Raw genomic sequence first — 23,587 nt, forward strand, 5'->3', positions numbered from 1 at the left:
GAAAATTTACTAAGGGTCATTTTTGCACCAAATTTTGCCTATAACTCAGTCGGTATCCAACGGATCGCCAATCTTTAACCTGTGGTCGATAGATGGCATCAATGGCTACATTTTCTTCTTGGACGGCCATGCCCTCAGATGTCTGTGCCAGAAGTTATTCGAGGAACCAAGTTCCTTACCCTGTTTGAGAAAATGTAAAATTTTTCTCATTTTTGCACCAACTTTTGCCTATAACTCGGTCGGTATCCAACGGATCGCCAAACTTTAACTTGTGGTCGATAGATGGCACCAATGGCTACATTTTCTTCTTGGACGGCCATACCGTCAGATGTCTGTGCCAGAAGTTATTCAGGGAACCAAGTTCCTTACCCTGTTTCTGAACAATTTAGCAAAATTGAAAAATGTGATATATTTTAATGGGAATTTGTTGCAATATGTTTCTTTTCACTCAAATAATGCTTTAAACTAAAAAAAGAATCAAAAATCGAAAAAAAAATTTCAAAAAATTTTCAACTCGAAAATTTCATAAGGGGTACCCCTTACGTTTTTTTTGAGAAATTTTGCAAAAAAAATGAAATTGTTTTATTTTAATCCCAATTGGTTGCAATGAGTTTCTTTTCACTCAAATAATGATTGAAATAAAAAAAGAGTGAAAAATAGTGAAAAAATCAAAAAATTCAAAAAAATGAAAATTTACTAAGGGTCATTTTTGCACCAAATTTTGCCTATAACTCGGTCGGTATCCAACGGATCGCCAATCTTTAACCTGTGGTCGATAGATGGCATCAATGGCTACATTTTCTTCTTGGACGGCCATGCCCTCAGATGTCTGTGCCAGAAGTTATTCGAGGAACCAAGTTCCTTACCCTGTTTGAGAAAATGTAAAATTTCCTCATTTTTGCACCAACTTTTGCCTATAACTCGGTCGGTATCCAACGGATCGCCAATCTTTAACTTGTGGTCGATAGGTGGCACCAATGGCTACATTTTCTTCTTGGACGGCCATACCGTCAGATGTCTGTGCCAGAAGTTATTCAGGGAACCATGTTCCTTATCCTGTTTTTGAACAATTTAGCAAAATTGAAAAATGTGATATATTTTAATGGGAATTTGTTGCAATATGTTTCTTTTCACTCAAATAATGCTTTAAACTAAAAAAAGAATCAAAAATCGAAAAAAAAATTTCAAAAAATTTTCAACTCGAAAATTTCATAAGGGGTACCCCTTACGGTTTTTTTGAGAAATTTTGCAAAAAAAATGAAATTGTTTTATTTTAATCCCAATTGGTTGCAATGAGTTTCTTTTCACTCAAATAATGATTGAAATAAAAAAAAGAGTGAAAAATAATGAAAAAATCAAAAAATTCAAAAAAATGAAAATTTACTAAGGGTCATTTTTGCACCAAATTTTGCCTATAACTCGGTCGGTATCCAACGGATCGCCAATCTTTAACCTGTGGTCGATAGATGGCATCAATGGCTACATTTTCTTCTTGGACGGCCATGCCCTCAGATGTCTGTGCCAGAAGTTATTCGAGGAACCAAGTTCCTTACCCTGTTTGAGAAAATGTAAAATTTTTCTCATTTTTGCACCAACTTTTGCCTATAACTCGGTCGGTATCCAACGGATCGCCAATCTTTAACTTGTGGTCGATAGATGGCACCAATGGCTACATTTTCTTCTTGGACGGCCATACCGTCAGATGTCTGTGCCAGAAGTTATTCAGGGAACCATGTTCCTTACCCTGTTTTTGAACAATTTAGCAAAATTGAAAAATGTGATATATTTTAATGGGAATTTGTTGCAATATGTTTCTTTTCACTCAAATAATGCTTTAAACTAAAAAAAGAATCAAAAATCGAAAAAAAAATTTCAAAACATTTTCAACTCGAAAATTTCATAAGGGGTACCCCTTACGTTTTTTTTGAGAAATTTTGCAAAAAAAATGAAATTGTTTTATTTTAATCCCAATTGGTTGCAATGAGTTTCTTTTCACTCAAATAATGATTGAAATATAAAAAAGAGTGAAAAATAATGACAAATCAAAAAATTCAAAAAAATGAAAATTTACTAAGGGTCATTTTTGCACCAAATTTTGCCTATAACTCGGTCGGTATCCAACGGATCGCCAATCTTTAACCTGTGGTCGATAGATGGCATCAATGGCTACATTTTATTCTTGGACGGCCATGCCCTCAGATGTCTGTGCCAGAAGTTATTCGAGGAACCAAGTTCCTTACCCTGTTTGAGAAAATGTAAAATTTTTCTCATTTTTGCACCAACTTTTGCCTATAACTCGGTCGGTATCCAACGGATCGCCAATCTTTAACTTGTGGTCGATAGATGGCATCAATGGCTACATTTTATTCTTGGACGGCCATGCCCTCAGATGTCTGTGCCAGAAGTTATTCAGGGAACCAAGTTCCTTACCCTGTTTTTGAACAATTTAGCAAAATTGAAAAATGTGATATATTTTAATGGGAATTTGTTGCAATATGTTTCTTTTCACTCAAATAATGCTTTAAACTAAAAAAAGAATCAAAATTCGAAAAAAAAAATTTCAAAAAATTTTCAACTCGAAAATTTCATAAGGGGTACCCCTTACGTTTTTTTTGAGAAATTTTGCAAAAAAAATGAAATTGTTTTATTTTAATCCCAATTGGTTGCAATGAGTTTCTTTTCACTCAAATAATGATTGAAATAAAAAAAAGAGTGAAAAATAATGAAAAAATCAAAAAATTCAAAAAAATGAAAATTTACTAAGGGTCATTTTTGCACCAAATTTTGCCTATAACTCGGTCGGTATCCAACGGATCGCCAATCTTTAACCTGTGGTCGATAGATGGCATCAATGGCTACATTTTATTCTTGGACGGCCATGCCCTCAGATGTCTGTGCCAGAAGTTATTCGAGGAACCAAGTTCCTTACCCTGTTTGAGAAAATGTAAAATTTTTCTCATTTTTGCACCAACTTTTGCCTATAACTCGGTCGGTATCCAACGGATCGCCAATCTTTAACTTGTGGTCGATAGATGGCACCAATGGCTACATTTTCTTATTGGACGGCCATACCGTCAGATGTCTGTGCCAGAAGTTATTCAGGGAACCATGTTCCTTACCCTGTTTTTGAACAATTTAGCAAAATTGAAAAATGTGATATATTTTAATGGGAATTTGTTGCAATATGTTTCTTTTCACTCAAATAATGCTTTAAACTAAAAAAAGAATCAAAAATCGAAAAAAAAATTTCAAAACATTTTCAACTCGAAAATTTCATAAGGGGTACCCCTTACGTTTTTTTTGAGAAATTTTGCAAAAAAAATGAAATTGTTTTATTTTAATCCCAATTGGTTGCAATGAGTTTCTTTTCACTCAAATAATGATTGAAATAAAAAAAAGAGTGAAAAATAATGAAAAAATCAAAAAATTCAAAAAAATGAAAATTTACTAAGGGTCATTTTTGCACCAAATTTTGCCTATAACTCGGTCGGTATCCAACGGATCGCCAATCTTTAACCTGTGGTCGATAGATGGCATCAATGGCTACATTTTCTTCTTGGACGGCCATGCCCTCAGATGTCTGTGCCAGAAGTTATTCGAGGAACCAAGTTCCTTACCCTGTTTGAGAAAATGTAAAATTTTTCTCATTTTTGCACCAACTTTTGCCTATAACTCGGTCGGTATCCAACGGATCGCCAATCTTTAACTTGTGGTCGATAGATGGCATCAATGGCTACATTTTATTCTTGGACGGCCATGCCCTCAGATGTCTGTGCCAGAAGTTATTCAGGGAACCAAGTTCCTTACCCTGTTTTTGAACAATTTAGCAAAATTGAAAAATGAGATATATTTTAATGGGAATTTGTTGCAATATGTTTCTTTTCACTCAAATAATGCTTTAAACTAAAAAAAGCATCAAAAATCGAAAAAAAAATTTCAAAAAAATTTCAACTCGAAAATTTCATAAGGGGTACCCCTTACGTTTTTTTTTGAGAAATTTTGCAAAAAAAATGAAATTGTTTTATTTTAATCCCAATTGGTTGCAATGAGTTTCTTTTCACTCAAATAATGATTGAAATAAAAAAAAGAGTGAAAAATAATGAAAAAATCAAAAAATTCAAAAAAATGAAAATTTACTAAGGGTCATTTTTGCATAAAATTTTGCCTATAACTCGGTCGGTATCCAACGGATCGCCAATCTTTAACCTGTGGTCGATAGATGGCATCAATGGCTACATTTTCTTCTTGGACGGCCATGCCCTCAGATGTCTGTGCCAGAAGTTATTCGAGGAACCAAGTTCCTTACCCTGTTTGAGAAAATGTAAAATTTTTCTCATTTTTGCACCAACTTTTGCCTATAACTCGGTCGGTATCCAACGGATCGCCAATCTTTAACTTGTGGTCGATAGATGGCACCAATGGCTACATTTTCTTCTTGGACGGCCATACCGTCAGATGTCTGTGCCAGAAGTTATTCAGGGAACCATGTTCCTTACCCTGTTTCTGAACAATTTAGCAAAATTGAAAAATGTGATATATTTTAATGGGAATTTGTTGCAATATGTTTCTTTTCACTCAAATAATGCTTTAAACTAAAAAAAGAATCAAAATTCGAAAAAAAAAATTTCAAAAAATTTTCAACTCGAAAATTGCATAAGGGGTACCCCTTACGTTTTTTTTGAGAAATTTTGCAAAAAAAATGAAATTGTTTTATTTTAATCCCAATTGGTTGCAATGAGTTTCTTTTCACTCAAATAATGATTGAAATAAAAAAAAGAGTGAAAAATAATGAAAAAATCAAAAAATTCAAAAAAATGAAAATTTACTAAGGGTCATTTTTGCACCAAATTTTGCCTATAACTCGGTCGGTATCCAACGGATCGCCAATCTTTAACCTGTGGTCGATAGATGGCATCAATGGCTACATTTTCTTCTTGGACGGCCATGCCCTCAGATGTCTGTGCCAGAAGTTATTCGAGGAACCAAGTTCCTTACCCTGTTTGAGAAAATGTAAAATTTCCTCATTTTTGCACCAACTTTTGCCTATAACTCGGTCGGTATCCAACGGATCGCCAATCTTTAACTTGTGGTCGATAGATGGCACCAATGGCTACATTTTCTTCTTGGACGGCCATACCGTCAGATGTCTGTGCCAGAAGTTATTCAGGGAACCAAGTTCCTTACCCTGTTTTTGAACAATTTAGCAAAATTGAAAAATGTGATATATTTTAATGGGAATTTGTTGCAATATGTTTCTTTTCACTCAAATAATGCTTTAAACTAAAAAAAGAATCAAAAATCGAAAAAAAAATTTCAACAAATTTTCAACTCGAAAATTTCATAAGGGGTACCCCTTACGTTTTTTTTGAGAAATTTTGCAAAAAAAATGAAATTGTTTTATTTTAATCCCAATTGGTTGCAATGAGTTTCTTTTCACTCAAATAATGATTGAAATAAAAAAAAGAGTGAAAAATAATGAACAAATCAAAAAATTCAAAAAAATGAAAATTTACTAAGGGTCATTTTTGCACCAAATTTTGCCTATAACTCAGTCGGTATCCAACGGATCGCCAATCTTTAACCTGTGGTCGATAGATGGCATCAATGGCTACATTTTCTTCTTGGACGGCCATGCCCTCAGATGTCTGTGCCAGAAGTTATTCGAGGAACCAAGTTCCTTACCCTGTTTGAGAAAATGTAAAATTTTTCTCATTTTTGCACCAACTTTTGCCTATAACTCGGTCGGTATCCAACGGATCGCCAAACTTTAACTTGTGGTCGATAGATGGCACCAATGGCTACATTTTCTTCTTGGACGGCCATACCGTCAGATGTCTGTGCCAGAAGTTATTCAGGGAACCAAGTTCCTTACCCTGTTTCTGAACAATTTAGCAAAATTGAAAAATGTGATATATTTTAATGGGAATTTGTTGCAATATGTTTCTTTTCACTCAAATAATGCTTTAAACTAAAAAAAGAATCAAAAATCGAAAAAAAAATTTCAAAAAATTTTCAACTCGAAAATTTCATAAGGGGTACCCCTTACGTTTTTTTTGAGAAATTTTGCAAAAAAAATGAAATTGTTTTATTTTAATCCCAATTGGTTGCAATGAGTTTCTTTTCACTCAAATAATGATTGAAATAAAAAAAGAGTGAAAAATAGTGAAAAAATCAAAAAATTCAAAAAAATGAAAATTTACTAAGGGTCATTTTTGCACCAAATTTTGCCTATAACTCGGTCGGTATCCAACGGATCGCCAATCTTTAACCTGTGGTCGATAGATGGCATCAATGGCTACATTTTCTTCTTGGACGGCCATGCCCTCAGATGTCTGTGCCAGAAGTTATTCGAGGAACCAAGTTCCTTACCCTGTTTGAGAAAATGTAAAATTTTTCTCATTTTTGCACCAACTTTTGCCTATAACTCGATCGGTATCCAACGGATCGCCAATCTTTAACTTGTGGTCGATAGATGGCACCAATGGCTACATTTTCTTCTTGGACGGCCATACCGTCAGATGTCTGTGCCAGAAGTTATTCAGGGAACCATGTTCCTTACCCTGTTTTTGAACAATTTAGCAAAATTGAAAAATGTGATATATTTTAATGGGAATTTGTTGCAATATGTTTCTTTTCACTCAAATAATGCTTTAAACTAAAAAAAGAATCAAAAATCGAAAAAAAAAATTCAAAAAATTTTCAACTCGAAAATTTCATAAGGGGTACCCCTTACGTTTTTTTTGAGAAATTTTGCAAAAAAAATGAAATTGTTTTATTTTAATCCCAATTGGTTGCAATGAGTTTCTTTTCACTCAAATAATGATTGAAATAAAAAAAAGAGTGAAAAATAATGAAAAAATCAAAAACTTCAAAAAAATGAAAATTTACTAAGGGTCATTTTTGCACCAAATTTTGCCTATAACTCGGTCGGTATCCAACGGATCGCCAATCTTTAACCTGTGGTCGATAGATGGCATCAATGGCTACATTTTCTTCTTGGACGGCCATGCCCTCAGATGTCTGTGCCAGAAGTTATTCGAGGAACCAAGTTCCTTACCCTGTTTGAGAAAATGTAAAATTTTTCTCATTTTTGCACCAACTTTTGCCTATAACTCGGTCGGTATCCAACGGATCGCCAATCTTTAACTTGTGGTCGATAGGTGGCACCAATGGCTACATTTTCTTCTTGGACGGCCATACCGTCAGATGTCTGTGCCAGAAGTTATTCAGGGAACCATGTTCCTTATCCTGTTTTTGAACAATTTAGCAAAATTGAAAAATGTGATATATTTTAATGGGAATTTGTTGCAATATGTTTCTTTTCACTCAAATAATGCTTTAAACTAAAAAAAGAATCAAAAATCGAAAAAAAAATTTCAAAAAATTTTCAACTCGAAAATTTCATAAGGGGTACCCCTTACGGTTTTTTTGAGAAATTTTGCAAAAAAAATGAAATTGTTTTATTTTAATCCCAATTGGTTGCAATGAGTTTCTTTTCACTCAAATAATGATTGAAATAAAAAAAAGAGTGAAAAATAATGAAAAAATCAAAAAATTCAAAAAAATGAAAATTTACTAAGGGTCATTTTTGCACCAAATTTTGCCTATAACTCGGTCGGTATCCAACGGATCGCCAATCTTTAACCTGTGGTCGATAGATGGCATCAATGGCTACATTTTCTTCTTGGACGGCCATGCCCTCAGATGTCTGTGCCAGAAGTTATTCGAGGAACCAAGTTCCTTACCCTGTTTGAGAAAATGTAAAATTTTTCTCATTTTTGCACCAACTTTTGCCTATAACTCGGTCGGTATCCAACGGATCGCCAATCTTTAACTTGTGGTCGATAGATGGCACCAATGGCTACATTTTCTTCTTGGACGGCCATACCGTCAGATGTCTGTGCCAGAAGTTATTCAGGGAACCATGTTCCTTACCCTGTTTTTGAACAATTTAGCAAAATTGAAAAATGTGATATATTTTAATGGGAATTTGTTGCAATATGTTTCTTTTCACTCAAATAATGCTTTAAACTAAAAAAAGAATCAAAAATCGAAAAAAAAATTTCAAAAAATTTTCAACTCGAAAATTTCATAAGGGGTACCCCTTACGTTTTTTTTGAGAAATTTTGCAAAAAAAATGAAATTGTTTTATTTTAATCCCAATTGGTTGCAATGAGTTTCTTTTCACTCAAATAATGATTGAAATATAAAAAAGAGTGAAAAATAATGACTAATCAAAAAATTCAAAAAAATGAAAATTTACTAAGGGTCATTTTTGCACCAAATTTTGCCTATAACTCGGTCGGTATCCAACGGATCGCCAATCTTTAACCTGTGGTCGATAGATGGCATCAATGGCTACATTTTCTTCTTGGACGGCCATGCCCTCAGATGTCTGTGCCAGAAGTTATTCGAGGAACCAAGTTCCTTACCCTGTTTGAGAAAATGTAAAATTTTTCTCATTTTTGCACCAACTTTTGCCTATAACTCGGTCGGTATCCAACGGATCGCCAATCTTTAACTTGTGGTCGATAGATGGCATCAATGGCTACATTTTATTCTTGGACGGCCATGCCCTCAGATGTCTGTGCCAGAAGTTATTCAGGGAACCAAGTTCCTTACCCTGTTTTTGAACAATTTAGCAAAATTGAAAAATGTGATATATTTTAATGGGAATTTGTTGCAATATGTTTCTTTTCACTCAAATAATGCTTTAAACTAAAAAAAGAATCAAAATTCGAAAAAAAAAATTTCAAAAAATTTTCAACTCGAAAATTTCATAAGGGGTACCCCTTACGTTTTTTTTGAGAAATTTTGCAAAAAAAAATGAAATTGTTTTATTTTAATCCCAATTGGTTGCAATGAGTTTCTTTTCACTCAAATAATGATTGAAATAAAAAAAAGAGTGAAAAATAATGAAAAAATCAAAAAATTCAAAAAAATGAAAATTTACTAAGGGTCATTTTTGCACCAAATTTTGCCTATAACTCGGTCGGTATCCAACGGATCGCCAATCTTTAACCTGTGGTCGATAGATGGCATCAATGGCTACATTTTATTCTTGGACGGCCATGCCCTCAGATGTCTGTGCCAGAAGTTATTCGAGGAACCAAGTTCCTTACCCTGTTTGAGAAAATGTAAAATTTTTCTCATTTTTGCACCAACTTTTGCCTATAACTCGGTCGGTATCCAACGGATCGCCAATCTTTAACTTGTGGTCGATAGATGGCACCAATGGCTACATTTTCTTATTGGACGGCCATACCGTCAGATGTCTGTGCCAGAAGTTATTCAGGGAACCATGTTCCTTACCCTGTTTTTGAACAATTTAGCAAAATTGAAAAATGTGATATATTTTAATGGGAATTTGTTGCAATATGTTTCTTTTCACTCAAATAATGCTTTAAACTAAAAAAAGAATCAAAAATCGAAAAAAAAATTTCAAAAAATTTTCAACTCGAAAATTTCATAAGGGGTACCCCTTACGTTTTTTTTGAGAAATTTTGCAAAAAAAATGAAATTGTTTTATTTTAATCCCAATTGGTTGCAATGAGTTTCTTTTCACTCAAATAATGATTGAAATAAAAAAAAAGAGTGAAAAATAATGAAAAAATCAAAAAATTCAAAAAAATGAAAATTTACTAAGGGTCATTTTTGCACCAAATTTTGCCTATAACTCGGTCGGTATCCAACGGATCGCCAATCTTTAACCTGTGGTCGATAGATGGCATCAATGGCTACATTTTCTTCTTGGACGGCCATGCCCTCAGATGTCTGTGCCAGAAGTTATTCGAGGAACCAAGTTCCTTACCCTGTTTGAGAAAATGTAAAATTTCCTCATTTTTGCACCAACTTTTGCCTATAACTCGGTCGGTATCCAACGGATCGCCAATCTTTAACTTGTGGTCGATAGATGGCACCAATGGCTACATTTTCTTCTTGGACGGCCATACCGTCAGATGTCTGTGCCAGAAGTTATTCAGGGAACCAAGTTCCTTACCCTGTTTTTGAACAATTTAGCAAAATTGAAAAATGTGATATATTTTAATGGGAATTTGTTGCAATATGTTTCTTTTCACTCAAATAATGCTTTAAACTAAAAAAAGAATCAAAAATCGAAAAAAAAATTTCAACAAATTTTCAACTCGAAAATTTCATAAGGGGTACCCCTTACGTTTTTTTTGAGAAATTTTGCAAAAAAAATGAAATTGTTTTATTTTAATCCCAATTGGTTGCAATGAGTTTCTTTTCACTCAAATAATGATTGAAATAAAAAAAAGAGTGAAAAATAATGAACAAATCAAAAAATTCAAAAAAATGAAAATTTACTAAGGGTCATTTTTGCACCAAATTTTGCCTATAACTCAGTCGGTATCCAACGGATCGCCAATCTTTAACCTGTGGTCGATAGATGGCATCAATGGCTACATTTTCTTCTTGGACGGCCATGCCCTCAGATGTCTGTGCCAGAAGTTATTCGAGGAACCAAGTTCCTTACCCTGTTTGAGAAAATGTAAAATTTTTCTCATTTTTGCACCAACTTTTGCCTATAACTCGGTCGGTATCCAACGGATCGCCAAACTTTAACTTGTGGTCGATAGATGGCACCAATGGCTACATTTTCTTCTTGGACGGCCATACCGTCAGATGTCTGTGCCAGAAGTTATTCAGGGAACCAAGTTCCTTACCCTGTTTCTGAACAATTTAGCAAAATTGAAAAATGTGATATATTTTAATGGGAATTTGTTGCAATATGTTTCTTTTCACTCAAATAATGCTTTAAACTAAAAAAAGAATCAAAAATCGAAAAAAAAATTTCAAAAAATTTTCAACTCGAAAATTTCATAAGGGGTACCCCTTACGTTTTTTTTGAGAAATTTTGCAAAAAAAATGAAATTGTTTTATTTTAATCCCAATTGGTTGCAATGAGTTTCTTTTCACTCAAATAATGATTGAAATAAAAAAAGAGTGAAAAATAGTGAAAAAATCAAAAAATTCAAAAAAATGAAAATTTACTAAGGGTCATTTTTGCACCAAATTTTGCCTATAACTCGGTCGGTATCCAACGGATCGCCAATCTTTAACCTGTGGTCGATAGATGGCATCAATGGCTACATTTTCTTCTTGGACGGCCATGCCCTCAGATGTCTGTGCCAGAAGTTATTCGAGGAACCAAGTTCCTTACCCTGTTTGAGAAAATGTAAAATTTTTCTCATTTTTGCACCAACTTTTGCCTATAACTCGATCGGTATCCAACGGATCGCCAATCTTTAACTTGTGGTCGATAGATGGCACCAATGGCTACATTTTCTTCTTGGACGGCCATACCGTCAGATGTCTGTGCCAGAAGTTATTCAGGGAACCATGTTCCTTACCCTGTTTTTGAACAATTTAGCAAAATTGAAAAATGTGATATATTTTAATGGGAATTTGTTGCAATATGTTTCTTTTCACTCAAATAATGCTTTAAACTAAAAAAAGAATCAAAAATCGAAAAAAAAAATTCAAAAAATTTTCAACTCGAAAATTTCATAAGGGGTACCCCTTACGTTTTTTTTGAGAAATTTTGCAAAAAAAATGAAATTGTTTTATTTTAATCCCAATTGGTTGCAATGAGTTTCTTTTCACTCAAATAATGATTGAAATAAAAAAAAGAGTGAAAAATAATGAAAAAATCAAAAACTTCAAAAAAATGAAAATTTACTAAGGGTCATTTTTGCACCAAATTTTGCCTATAACTCGGTCGGTATCCAACGGATCGCCAATCTTTAACCTGTGGTCGATAGATGGCATCAATGGCTACATTTTCTTCTTGGACGGCCATGCCCTCAGATGTCTGTGCCAGAAGTTATTCGAGGAACCAAGTTCCTTACCCTGTTTGAGAAAATGTAAAATTTTTCTCATTTTTGCACCAACTTTTGCCTATAACTCGGTCGGTATCCAACGGATCGCCAATCTTTAACTTGTGGTCGATAGGTGGCACCAATGGCTACATTTTCTTCTTGGACGGCCATACCGTCAGATGTCTGTGCCAGAAGTTATTCAGGGAACCATGTTCCTTATCCTGTTTTTGAACAATTTAGCAAAATTGAAAAATGTGATATATTTTAATGGGAATTTGTTGCAATATGTTTCTTTTCACTCAAATAATGCTTTAAACTAAAAAAAGAATCAAAAATCGAAAAAAAAATTTCAAAAAATTTTCAACTCGAAAATTTCATAAGGGGTACCCCTTACGGTTTTTTTGAGAAATTTTGCAAAAAAAATGAAATTGTTTTATTTTAATCCCAATTGGTTGCAATGAGTTTCTTTTCACTCAAATAATGATTGAAATAAAAAAAAGAGTGAAAAATAATGAAAAAATCAAAAAATTCAAAAAAATGAAAATTTACTAAGGGTCATTTTTGCACCAAATTTTGCCTATAACTCGGTCGGTATCCAACGGATCGCCAATCTTTAACCTGTGGTCGATAGATGGCATCAATGGCTACATTTTCTTCTTGGACGGCCATGCCCTCAGATGTCTGTGCCAGAAGTTATTCGAGGAACCAAGTTCCTTACCCTGTTTGAGAAAATGTAAAATTTTTCTCATTTTTGCACCAACTTTTGCCTATAACTCGGTCGGTATCCAACGGATCGCCAATCTTTAACTTGTGGTCGATAGATGGCACCAATGGCTACATTTTCTTCTTGGACGGCCATACCGTCAGATGTCTGTGCCAGAAGTTATTCAGGGAACCATGTTCCTTACCCTGTTTTTGAACAATTTAGCAAAATTGAAAAATGTGATATATTTTAATGGGAATTTGTTGCAATATGTTTCTTTTCACTCAAATAATGCTTTAAACTAAAAAAAGAATCAAAAATCGAAAAAAAAATTTCAAAAAATTTTCAACTCGAAAATTTCATAAGGGGTACCCCTTACGTTTTTTTTGAGAAATTTTGCAAAAAAAATGAAATTGTTTTATTTTAATCCCAATTGGTTGCAATGAGTTTCTTTTCACTCAAATAATGATTGAAATATAAAAAAGAGTGAAAAATAATGACTAATCAAAAAATTCAAAAAAATGAAAATTTACTAAGGGTCATTTTTGCACCAAATTTTGCCTATAACTCGGTCGGTATCCAACGGATCGCCAATCTTTAACCTGTGGTCGATAGATGGCATCAATGGCTACATTTTCTTCTTGGACGGCCATGCCCTCAGATGTCTGTGCCAGAAGTTATTCGAGGAACCAAGTTCCTTACCCTGTTTGAGAAAATGTAAAATTTTTCTCATTTTTGCACCAACTTTTGCCTATAACTCGGTCGGTATCCAACGGATCGCCAATCTTTAACTTGTGGTCGATAGATGGCATCAATGGCTACATTTTATTCTTGGACGGCCATGCCCTCAGATGTCTGTGCCAGAAGTTATTCAGGGAACCAAGTTCCTTACCCTGTTTTTGAACAATTTAGCAAAATTGAAAAATGTGATATATTTTAATGGGAATTTGTTGCAATATGTTTCTTTTCACTCAAATAATGCTTTAAACTAAAAAAAGAATCAAAATTCGAAAAAAAAAATTTCAAAAAATTTTCAACTCGAAAATTTCATAAGGGGTACCCCTTACGTTTTTTTTGAGAAATTTTGCAAAAAAAATGAAATTGTTTTATTTTAATCCCAATTGGTTGCAATGAGTTTCTTTTCACTCAAATAATGATTGAAATAAAAAAAAGAGTGAAAAATAATGAAAAAATCAAAAAATTCAAAAAAATGAAAATTTACTAAGGGTCATTTTTGCACCAAATTTTGCCTATAACTCGGTCGGTATCCAACGGATCGCCAATCTTTAACCTGTGGTCGATAGATGGCATCAATGGCTACATTTTATTCTTGGACGGCCATGCCCTCAGATGTCTGTGCCAGAAGTTATTCGAGGAACCAAGTTCCTTACCCTGTTTGAGAAAATGTAAAATTTTTCTCATTTTTGCACCAACTTTTGCCTATAACTCGGTCGGTATCCAACGGATCGCCAATCTTTAACTTGTGGTCGATAGATGGCACCAATGGCTACATTTTCTTATTGGACGGCCATACCGTCAGATGTCTGTGCCAGAAGTTATTCAGGGAACCATGTTCCTTACCCTGTTTTTGAACAATTTAGCAAAATTGAAAAATGTGATATATTTTAATGGGAATTTGTTGCAATATGTTTCTTTTCACTCAAATAATGCTTTAAACTAAAAAAAGAATCAAAAATCGAAAAAAAAATTTCAAAAAATTTTCAACTCGAAAATTTCATAAGGGGTACCCCTTACGTTTTTTTTGAGAAATTTTGCAAAAAAAATGAAATTGTTTTATTTTAATCCCAATTGGTTGCAATGAGTTTCTTTTCACTCAAATAATGATTGAAATAAAAAAAAAGAGTGAAAAATAATGAAAAAATCAAAAAATTCAAAAAAATGAAAATTTACTAAGGGTCATTTTTGCACCAAATTTTGCCTATAACTCGGTCGGTATCCAACGGATCGCCAATCTTTAACCTGTGGTCGATAGATGGCATCAATGGCTACATTTTATTCTTGGACGGCCATGCCCTCAGATGTCTGTGCCAGAAGTTATTCGAGGAACCAAGTTCCTTACCCTGTTTGAGAAAATGTAAAATTTTTCTCATTTTTGCACCAACTTTTGCCTATAACTCGGTCGGTATCCAACGGATCGCCAATCTTTAACTTGTGGTCGATAGATGGCATCAATGGCTACATTTTATTCTTGGACGGCCATGCCCTCAGATGTCTGTGCCAGAAGTTATTCAGGGAACCAAGTTCCTTACCCTGTTTTTGAACAATTTAGCAAAATTGAAAAATGTGATATATTTTAATGGGAATTTGTTGCAATATGTTTCTTTTCACTCAAATAATGCTTTAAACTAAAAAAAGCATCAAAAATCGAAAAAAAAATTTCAAAAAAATTTCAACTCGAAAATTTCATAAGGGGTACCCCTTACGTTTTTTTTTGAGAAATTTTGCAAAAAAAATGAAATTGTTTTATTTTAATCCCAATTGGTTGCAATGAGTTTCTTTTCACTCAAATAATGATTGAAATAAAAAAAAGAGTGAAAAATAATGAAAAAATCAAAAAATTCAAAAAAATGAAAATTTACTAAGGGTCATTTTTGCATAAAATTTTGCCTATAACTCGGTCGGTATCCAACGGATCGCCAATCTTTAACCTGTGGTCGATAGATGGCATCAATGGCTACATTTTCTTCTTGGACGGCCATGCCCTCAGATGTCTGTGCCAGAAGTTATTCGAGGAACCAAGTTCCTTACCCTGTTTGAGAAAATGTAAAATTTTTCTCATTTTTGCACCAACTTTTGCCTATAACTCGGTCGGTATCCAACGGATCGCCAATCTTTAACTTGTGGTCGATAGATGGCACCAATGGCTACATTTTCTTCTTGGACGGCCATACCGTCAGATGTCTGTGCCAGAAGTTATTCAGGGAACCATGTTCCTTACCCTGTTTCTGAACAATTTAGCAAAATTGAAAAATGTGATATATTTTAATGGGAATTTGTTGCAATATGTTTCTTTTCACTCAAATAATGCTTTAAACTAAAAAAAGAATCAAAATTCGAAAAAAAAAATTTCAAAAAATTTTCAACTCGAAAATTGCATAAGGGGTACCCCTTACGTTTTTTTTGAGAAATTTTGCAAAAAAAATGAAATTGTTTTATTTTAATCCCAATTGGTTGCAATGAGTTTCTTTTCACTCAAATAATGATTGAAATAAAAAAAAGAGTGAAAAATAATGAAAAAATCAAAAAATTCAAAAAAATGAAAATTTACTAAGGGTCATTTTTGCACCAAATTTTGCCTATAACTCGGTCGGTATCCAACGGATCGCCAATCTTTAACCTGTGGTCGATAGATGGCATCAATGGCTACATTTTATTTTTGGACGGCCATGCCCTCAGATGTCTGTGCCAGAAGTTATTCGAGGAACCAAGTTCCTTACCCTGTTTGAGAAAATGTAAAATTTCCTCATTTTTGCACCAACTTTTGCCTATAACTCGGTCGGTATCCAACGGATCGCCAATCTTTAACTTGTGGTCGATAGATGGCACCAATGGCTACATTTTCTTCTTGGACGGCCATACCGTCAGATGTCTGTGCCAGAAGTTATTCAGGGAACCAAGTTCCTTACCCTGTTTTTGAACAATTTAGCAAAATTGAAAAATGTGATATATTTTAATGAGAATTTGTTGCAATATGTTTCTTTTCACTCAAATAATGCTTTAAACTAAAAAAAGAATCAAAAATCGAAAAAAAAATTTCAAAAAAATTTCAACTCGAAAATTTCATAAGGGGTACCCCTTACGTTTTTTTTGAGAAATTTTGCAAAAAAAATGAAATTGTTTTATTTTAATCCCAATTGGTTGCAATGAGTTTCTTTTCACTCAAATAATGATTGAAATAAAAAAAAGAGTGAAAAATAATGAAAAAATCAAAAACTTCAAAAAAATGAAAATTTACTAAGGGTCATTTTTGCACCAAATTTTGCCTATAACTCGGTCGGTATCCAACGGATCGCCAATCTTTAACCTGTGGTCGATAGATGGCATCAATGGCTACATTTTATTCTTGGACGGCCATGCCCTCAGATGTCTGTGCCAGAAGTTATTCGAGGAACCAAGTTCCTTACCCTGTTTGAGAAAATGTAAAATTTCCTCATTTTTGCACCAACTTTTGCCTATAACTCGGTCGGTATCCAACGGATCGCCAATCTTTAACTTGTGGTCGATAGATGGCACCAATGGCTACATTTTCTTCTTGGACGGCCATGCCCTCAGATGTCTGTGCCAGAAGTTATTCAGGGAACCAAGTTCCTTACCCTGTTTTTGAACAATTTAGCAAAATTGAAAAATGTGATATATTTTAATGAGAATTTGTTGCAATATGTTTCTTTTCACTCAAATAATGCTTTAAACTAAAACAAGAATCAAAAATCGAAAAAAAAATTCCAAAAAATTTCAACTCGAAAATTTCATAAGGCTTACCCCTTACGTTTTTTTTGAGAAATTTTGCAAAAAAAATGAAATTGTTTTATTTTAATCCCAATTGGTTGCAATGAGTTTCTTTTCACTCAAATAATGATTGAAATAAAAAAAAGAGTGAAAAATAATGAACAAATCAAAAAAATCAAAAAAATGAAAATTTACTAAGGGTCATTTTTGCACCAAATTTTGCCTATAACTCGGTCGGTATCCAACGGATCGCCAATCTTTAACCTGTGGTCGATAGATGGCATCAATGGCTACATTTTATTCTTGGACGGCCATGTCCTCAGATATCTGTGCCAGAAGTTATGCGAGGAACCAAGTTCCTTACCCTGTTTGAGAAAATGTAAAATTTTTCTCATTTTTGCACCAACTTTTGCCTATAACTCGGTCGGTATCCAACGGATCGCCAATCTTTAACTTGTGGTCGATAGATGGCACCAATGGCTACATTTTCTTCTTGGACGGCCATACCGTCAGATGTCTGTGCCAGAAGTTATTCAGGGAACCAAGTTCCTTACCCTGTTTTTGAACAATTTAGCAAAATTGAAAAATGTGATATATTTTAATGGGAATTTGTTGCAATTTGTTTCTTTTCACTCAAATAATGCTTTAAACTAAAAAAAGAATCAAAAATCGAAAAAAAAATTTCAAAAAATTTTCAACTCGAAAATTTCATAAGGGGTACCCCTTACGTTTTTTTTGAGAAATTTTGCAAAAAAAATGAAATTGTTTTATTTTAATCCCAATTGGTTGCAATGAGTTTCTTTTCACTCAAATAATGATTGAAATAAAAAAAAGAGTGAAAAATAATGAAAAAATCAAAAAATTCAAAAAAATGAAAATTTACTAAGGGTCATTTTTGCACCAAATTTTGCCTATAACTCGGTCGGTATCCAACGGATCGCCAATCTTTAACCTGTGGTCGATAGATGGCATCAATGGCTACATTTTATTCTTGGACGGCCATGCCCTCAGATGTCTGTGCCAGAAGTTATGCGAGGAACCAAGTTCCTTACCCTGTTTGAGAAAATGTAAAATTTTTCTCATTTTTGCACCAACTTTTGCCTATAACTCGGTCGGTATCCAACGGATCGCCAATCTTTAACTTGTGGTCGATAGATGGCACCAATGGCTACATTTTCTTCTTGGACGGCCATACCGTCAGATGTCTGTGCCAGAAGTTATTCAGGGAACCATGTTCCTTACCCTGTTTTTGAACAATTTAGCAAAATTGAAAAATGTGATATATTTTAATGGGAATTTGTTGCAATATGTTTCTTTTCACTCAAATAATGCTTTAAACTAAAAAAAGAATTAAAAATCGAAAAAAAAATTTCAAAAAATTTTCAACTCGAAAATTTCATAAGGGGTACCCCTTAGGTTTTTTTTGAGAAATTTTGCAAAAAAAATAAAATTGTTTTATTTTAATCCCAATTGGTTGCAATGAGTTTCTTTTCACTCAAATAATGATTGAAATAAAAAAAAGAGTGAAAAATAATGAAAAAATCAAAAAATTCAAAAAAATGAAAATTTACTAAGGGTCATTTTTGCACCAAATTTTGCCTATAACTCGGTCGGTATCCAACGGATCGCCAATCTTTAACCTGTGGTCGATAGATGGCATCAATGGCTACATTTTCTTCTTGGACGGCCATGCCCTCAGATGTCTGTGCCAGAAGTTATTCGAGGAACCAAGTTCCTTACCCTGTTTGAGAAAATGTAAAATTTTTCTCATTTTTGCACCAACTTTTGCCTATAACTCGGTCGGTATCCAACGGATCGCCAATCTTTAACTTGTGGTCGATAGATGGCACCAGTGGCTACATTTTCTTCTTGGACGGCCATACCGTCAGATGTCTGTGCCAGAAGTTATTCAGGGAACCAAGTTCCTTACCCTGTTTTTGAACAATTTAGCAAAATTGAAAAATGTGATATATTTTAATGGGAATTTGTTGCAATATGTTTCTTTTCACTCAAATAATGCTTTAAACTAAAAAAAGAATCAAAAATCGAAAAAAAAATTTCAAAAAAATTTCAACTCGAAAATTTCATAAGGGGTACCCCTTACGTTTTTTTTGTGAAATTTTGCAAAAAATATAAAATTGTTTTGTTTTAATCCCAATTGGTTGCAATGAGTTTCTTTTCACTCAAATAATGATTGAAATAAAAAAAAGAGTGAAAAATAATGAAAAAATCAAAAAATTCAAAAAAATGAAAATTTACTAAGGGTCATTTTTGCACCAAATTTTGCCTATAACTCGGTCGGTATCCAACGGATCGCCAATCTTTAACCTGTGGTCGATAGATGGCATCAATGGCTACATTTTATTCTTGGACGGCCATGCCCTCAGATGTCTGTGCCAGAAGTTATTCGAGGAACCAAGTTCCTTACCCTGTTTGAGAAAATGTAAAATTTTTCTCATTTTTGCACCAACTTTTGCCTATAACTCGGTCGGTATCCAACGGATCGCCAATCTTTAACCTGTGGTCGATAGATGGCACCAATGGCTACATTTTCTTCTTGGACGGCCATACCGTCAGATGTCTGTGCCAGAAGTTATTCAGGGAACCATGTTCCTTACCCTGTTTTTGAACAATTTAGCAAAATTGAAAAATGTGATATATTTTAATGGGAATTTGTTGCAATATGTTTCTTTTCACTCAAATAATGTTTTAAACTAAAAAAAGAATCAAAAATCGAAAAAAAAATTTAAAAAAAATTTCAACTCGAAAATTTCATAAGGGGTACCCCTTACGTTTTTTTTGTGAAATTTTGCAAAAAATATAAAATTGTTTTGTTTTAATCCCAATTGGTTGCAATGAGTTTCTTTTCACTCAAATAATGATTGAAATAAAAAAAAGAGTGAAAAATAATGAAAAAATCAAAAAATTCAAAAAAATGAAAATTTACTAAGGGTCATTTTTGCACCAACTTTTGCCTATAACTCGGTCGGTATCCAACGGATCGCCAATCTTTAACCTGTGGTCGATAGATGGCATCAATGGCTACATTTTTTTCTTGGACGGCCATGCCCTCAGATGTCTGTGCCAGAAGTTATTCGAGGAACCAAGTTCCTTACCCTGTTTGAGAAAATGTAAAATTTTTCTCATTTTTGCACCAACTTTTGCCTATAACTCGGTCGGTATCCAACGGATCGTCAATCTTTAACTTGTGGTCGATAGATGGCACCAATGGCTACATTTTCTTCTTGGACGGCCATACCGTCAGATGTCTGGCCCAGAAGTTATTCAGGGAACCAAGTTCCTTACCCTGTTTTTGAACAATTTAGCAAAATTGAAAAATGTGATATATTTTAATGGGAATTTGTTCCAATATGTTTCTTTTCACTCAAATAATGCTTTAAACTAAAAAAAGAATAAAAAATCGAAAAAAAAATTTCAAAAAAATTTCAACTCGAAAATTTCATAAGGCTTACCCCTTACGTTTTTTTTGAGAAATTTTGCAAAAAAAATAAAATTGATTTATTTTAATGCCAATTGTTTGAAATCTCTTTCTTCCAGGTATCATCGGCATAACTCGTCTATGGGACACTCACCAACTCCGCGGAATTTGTCGCAGAGGGTACACCACCACGCGAATGAACCCCAGATGCTGTGGGAAGCGATGAGCAACATACGATCAACGAAAGCCGTTTAGCATACCAATCGATCTGCATTTGTGCACAACGATCTGCACAAATGCACCCAGCCGTGTTTGTGCGTAACGACAACGTCCAATCCACCATGACGACACCCTACCAAGGACCATACCGGATACTTCAGCGAAGCTTAAAGTTCTTCCAGATTCTGGTAAATGGACAACCGTCACAGATATATATAGATCGCCTGAAACCGGCCTACACAACAGACGATCCACCCGATCTGACGCGAAGACGAAAAGAACCAATGGACAACTCGGTATCGGTCGAGCAGCCGTCTAGAACCCAAGAGCCGACGTCCAGTCTAGCATCGCCGCAGACAGCTGAACGAGCCACCACCCGCAACCAACCTACACCGATCTTACCACAAAAGGAGGACGACAACATATCGACCGGCGTTACGAGACCACAACGCAGAGTTATAATCCCTCTGCGCTATCGGTAACACCAGTCAAGACGGGAGTACTGTGGCGACCAAGACGTCCTAGTTAGCTAGGACACGAACCTGTAGCAAAGCGCCACCTAGGACGAAACGCATAAAATACGAAAAGTTTTCATTCGGGTAGAACAGGGCGAGAACAATGAGGTCGTTGTTCCCAGACAAGAAACCAACCCGACGAGCAAGAACATGAAGAACGAGGAAAAAATTATACATGTACCTCCTTTTTTTATTATAACTTAAGTGTTAATGATCGGAAAATTATGCAAAACATATGCAAAGACGCAGAATTGAATTTTACACAAATCATCCGAACATTGTTGATGTCTATCTCGTCAGGATTTCAAGTAAATCGCAAATAAAGAAAACATTGAAATATTTCACTTCGGTTTTTTGTTAATAACTTTAGTACTAATGATCGGACAGGTATGTAAAACACATGCAAAGATGCAGAATTGAATTCTACACAAATCATCCGAACATTGTTGATGGCTATCTCTTAAGTATTTCAAGTAATTCGCAAATATAACTAATTTTGAAATATTTCATCTTTTTCTTTCGTTAATTACTTTAGTACTAATGATCCGAAAAGTATGCAAAAAATACACAAAGATGCAGAATTAAATTCTACACAAATCATCTAGACATTCTAGTTGGCTATCTCTTCAGGTTTCCAAGTAAATCGCTAAATAAAGAAACTTTTGAAATATTTCAATTTCGTTTTTTGGTTATAACTTTAATACAAATGATCCGAAAAGTATGCAACACACACACAAAGACGCAGAATCAAATTCTACACAAATCATCCGAACATTGTTGATGGCTATCTCGTCAGGATTTCGAGTAATTAGCAAAAATAGAAAATTTTGAAATATTTCACTTCAGTTTTTTGGTAATAACTTTAGCACTAATGATCGGACGGGTAAGTAAAACACAGGCAAAGATGCAAAATCAAATTCTACTCAAATCATCCGAACATTGTTGATGGCTATCTCGTCAGGATTTCAAGTAAATCGCAAAAAACCAAAATTTTGAAATATTTCACTTTGGTTTTTTGGTAATAACTTTAGTACTAATGATCGGACGGGTAAGTAAAACACATACAAAGATGCAGAATCAAATTCTACACAAATCATCCGAACATTGTAGTAGGCTATCTCTTCAGGATTTTGAGTAATTCGCAAATAAAGCAAATTTTGAAATATTTCATGAAATATTTCAAAAAGGTCAAAAGTGTCAGAGAAAAAATGAAACTTTTCATGAAATATTTCAACGATGAAAAGTTTCACAGAAAAAATGAAACATTTCATGAAATATTTCATGAAAATTTTCATGAAATATTTCATCAATTTTCGTGCCAACAGATTAATGAGGAGTCAAGGAGTCTAAAACAGTTGAAGTTAGGGGTCTAGGGGGCCTCAAACAGGTGCAGGAGGGGGTGCGACGGTGAAAAACCAAAAAAAAATAAAGCAAAAAAAATTGGGCCCACGAACCGAAGAAAATGTGAAAATTCAAAGTGAAAAAATACGCTCCAAAATTTGAGAATCTGGTACCATCGATTAGAAAAAAGCAAAAAAAAAATTGGGCCCACGAACCGACGAAAATGTGAAAAATCAAAGTGTAAAAATACGTTTTGGTTTTTGAAGTGCTACCTCCTCGCCTGGTATGCTCTCCTGTTACTTGGTTGCTGCAACTGGTACTTTTTCGATACTTTTGGGTACTTTTGGATTTCGAAAACTATCAGGCGAAATGGTTTGAAGTAACAGGAGAGCATACCAGGCGAGGAGGTAGCACTTCAAAAACCAAAACGTATTTTTACACTTTGATTTTTCACATTTTCGTCGGTTCGTGGGCCCAATTTTTTTTTTGCTTTTTTCTAATCGACGGTACCAGATTTTCAAATTTTGGAGCGTATTTTTTCACTTTGATTTTTCACATTTTCTTCGGTTCGTGGGCCCAATTTTTTTTTGCTTTATTTTTTTTTGGTTTTTCACCGCCGCACCCCCTCCACCACCCGTTTGAGGCCCCCTAGACCCCCAACTTCAACTGTTTTAGACTCCTTGACTTCTCATGAATCTGTTGGCACGAAAATTGATGAAATATTTCATGAAAATTTTCATGAAATATTTCATGAAATGTTTCATTTTTTCTGTGAAACTTTTCATCGTTGAAATATTTCATGAAAAGTTTCATTTTTTCTCTGACACTTTTGACCTTTTTGAAATATTTCATGAAATATTTCAAAATTTTCTTTTTTTTCTAATTACTCGAAATCCTGAAGAGATAGACATCAACAATGTTCGGATGATTTGTGTAGAATTCAATTCTGCATCTTTGTATGTATTTTACTTACCTGTCCGATCATTAGTACTAAAGTTATTACCAAAAAACCAAAGTGAAATATTTCAAAGTTTTCTTTATTTGCGAATTACTTGAAATC

The 23,587-nt window shown here is 34.1% G+C and overlaps 1 protein-coding gene across 2 annotated transcripts in view; it reads left to right on the forward strand.

Annotated features, from left to right (window-relative positions):
• The window catches only part of LOC125761781 (uncharacterized), a 60,050-nt gene extending 37,753 nt beyond the window's left edge, over positions 1 to 22,297 (forward strand). For both annotated transcript variants that reach the window (XR_007418144.1, XM_049423291.1), the window contains exon 2: positions 20,572 to 22,297. Coding sequence is in view for 1 of the 2 variants with exons in the window: in XM_049423291.1 (XP_049279248.1) it covers positions 20,749 to 21,153 (405 nt within the window). In the remaining variant the exon portion in view is untranslated. The remainder of the gene's footprint in view (positions 1 to 20,571) is intronic.
• Positions 22,298 to 23,587: the final 1,290 nt, after the last annotated feature.

Source organism: Anopheles funestus, chromosome X (genome assembly GCF_943734845.2).
Source record: "Anopheles funestus chromosome X, idAnoFuneDA-416_04, whole genome shotgun sequence".
Classification (NCBI taxonomy): domain Eukaryota; kingdom Metazoa; phylum Arthropoda; class Insecta; order Diptera; family Culicidae; genus Anopheles; species Anopheles funestus.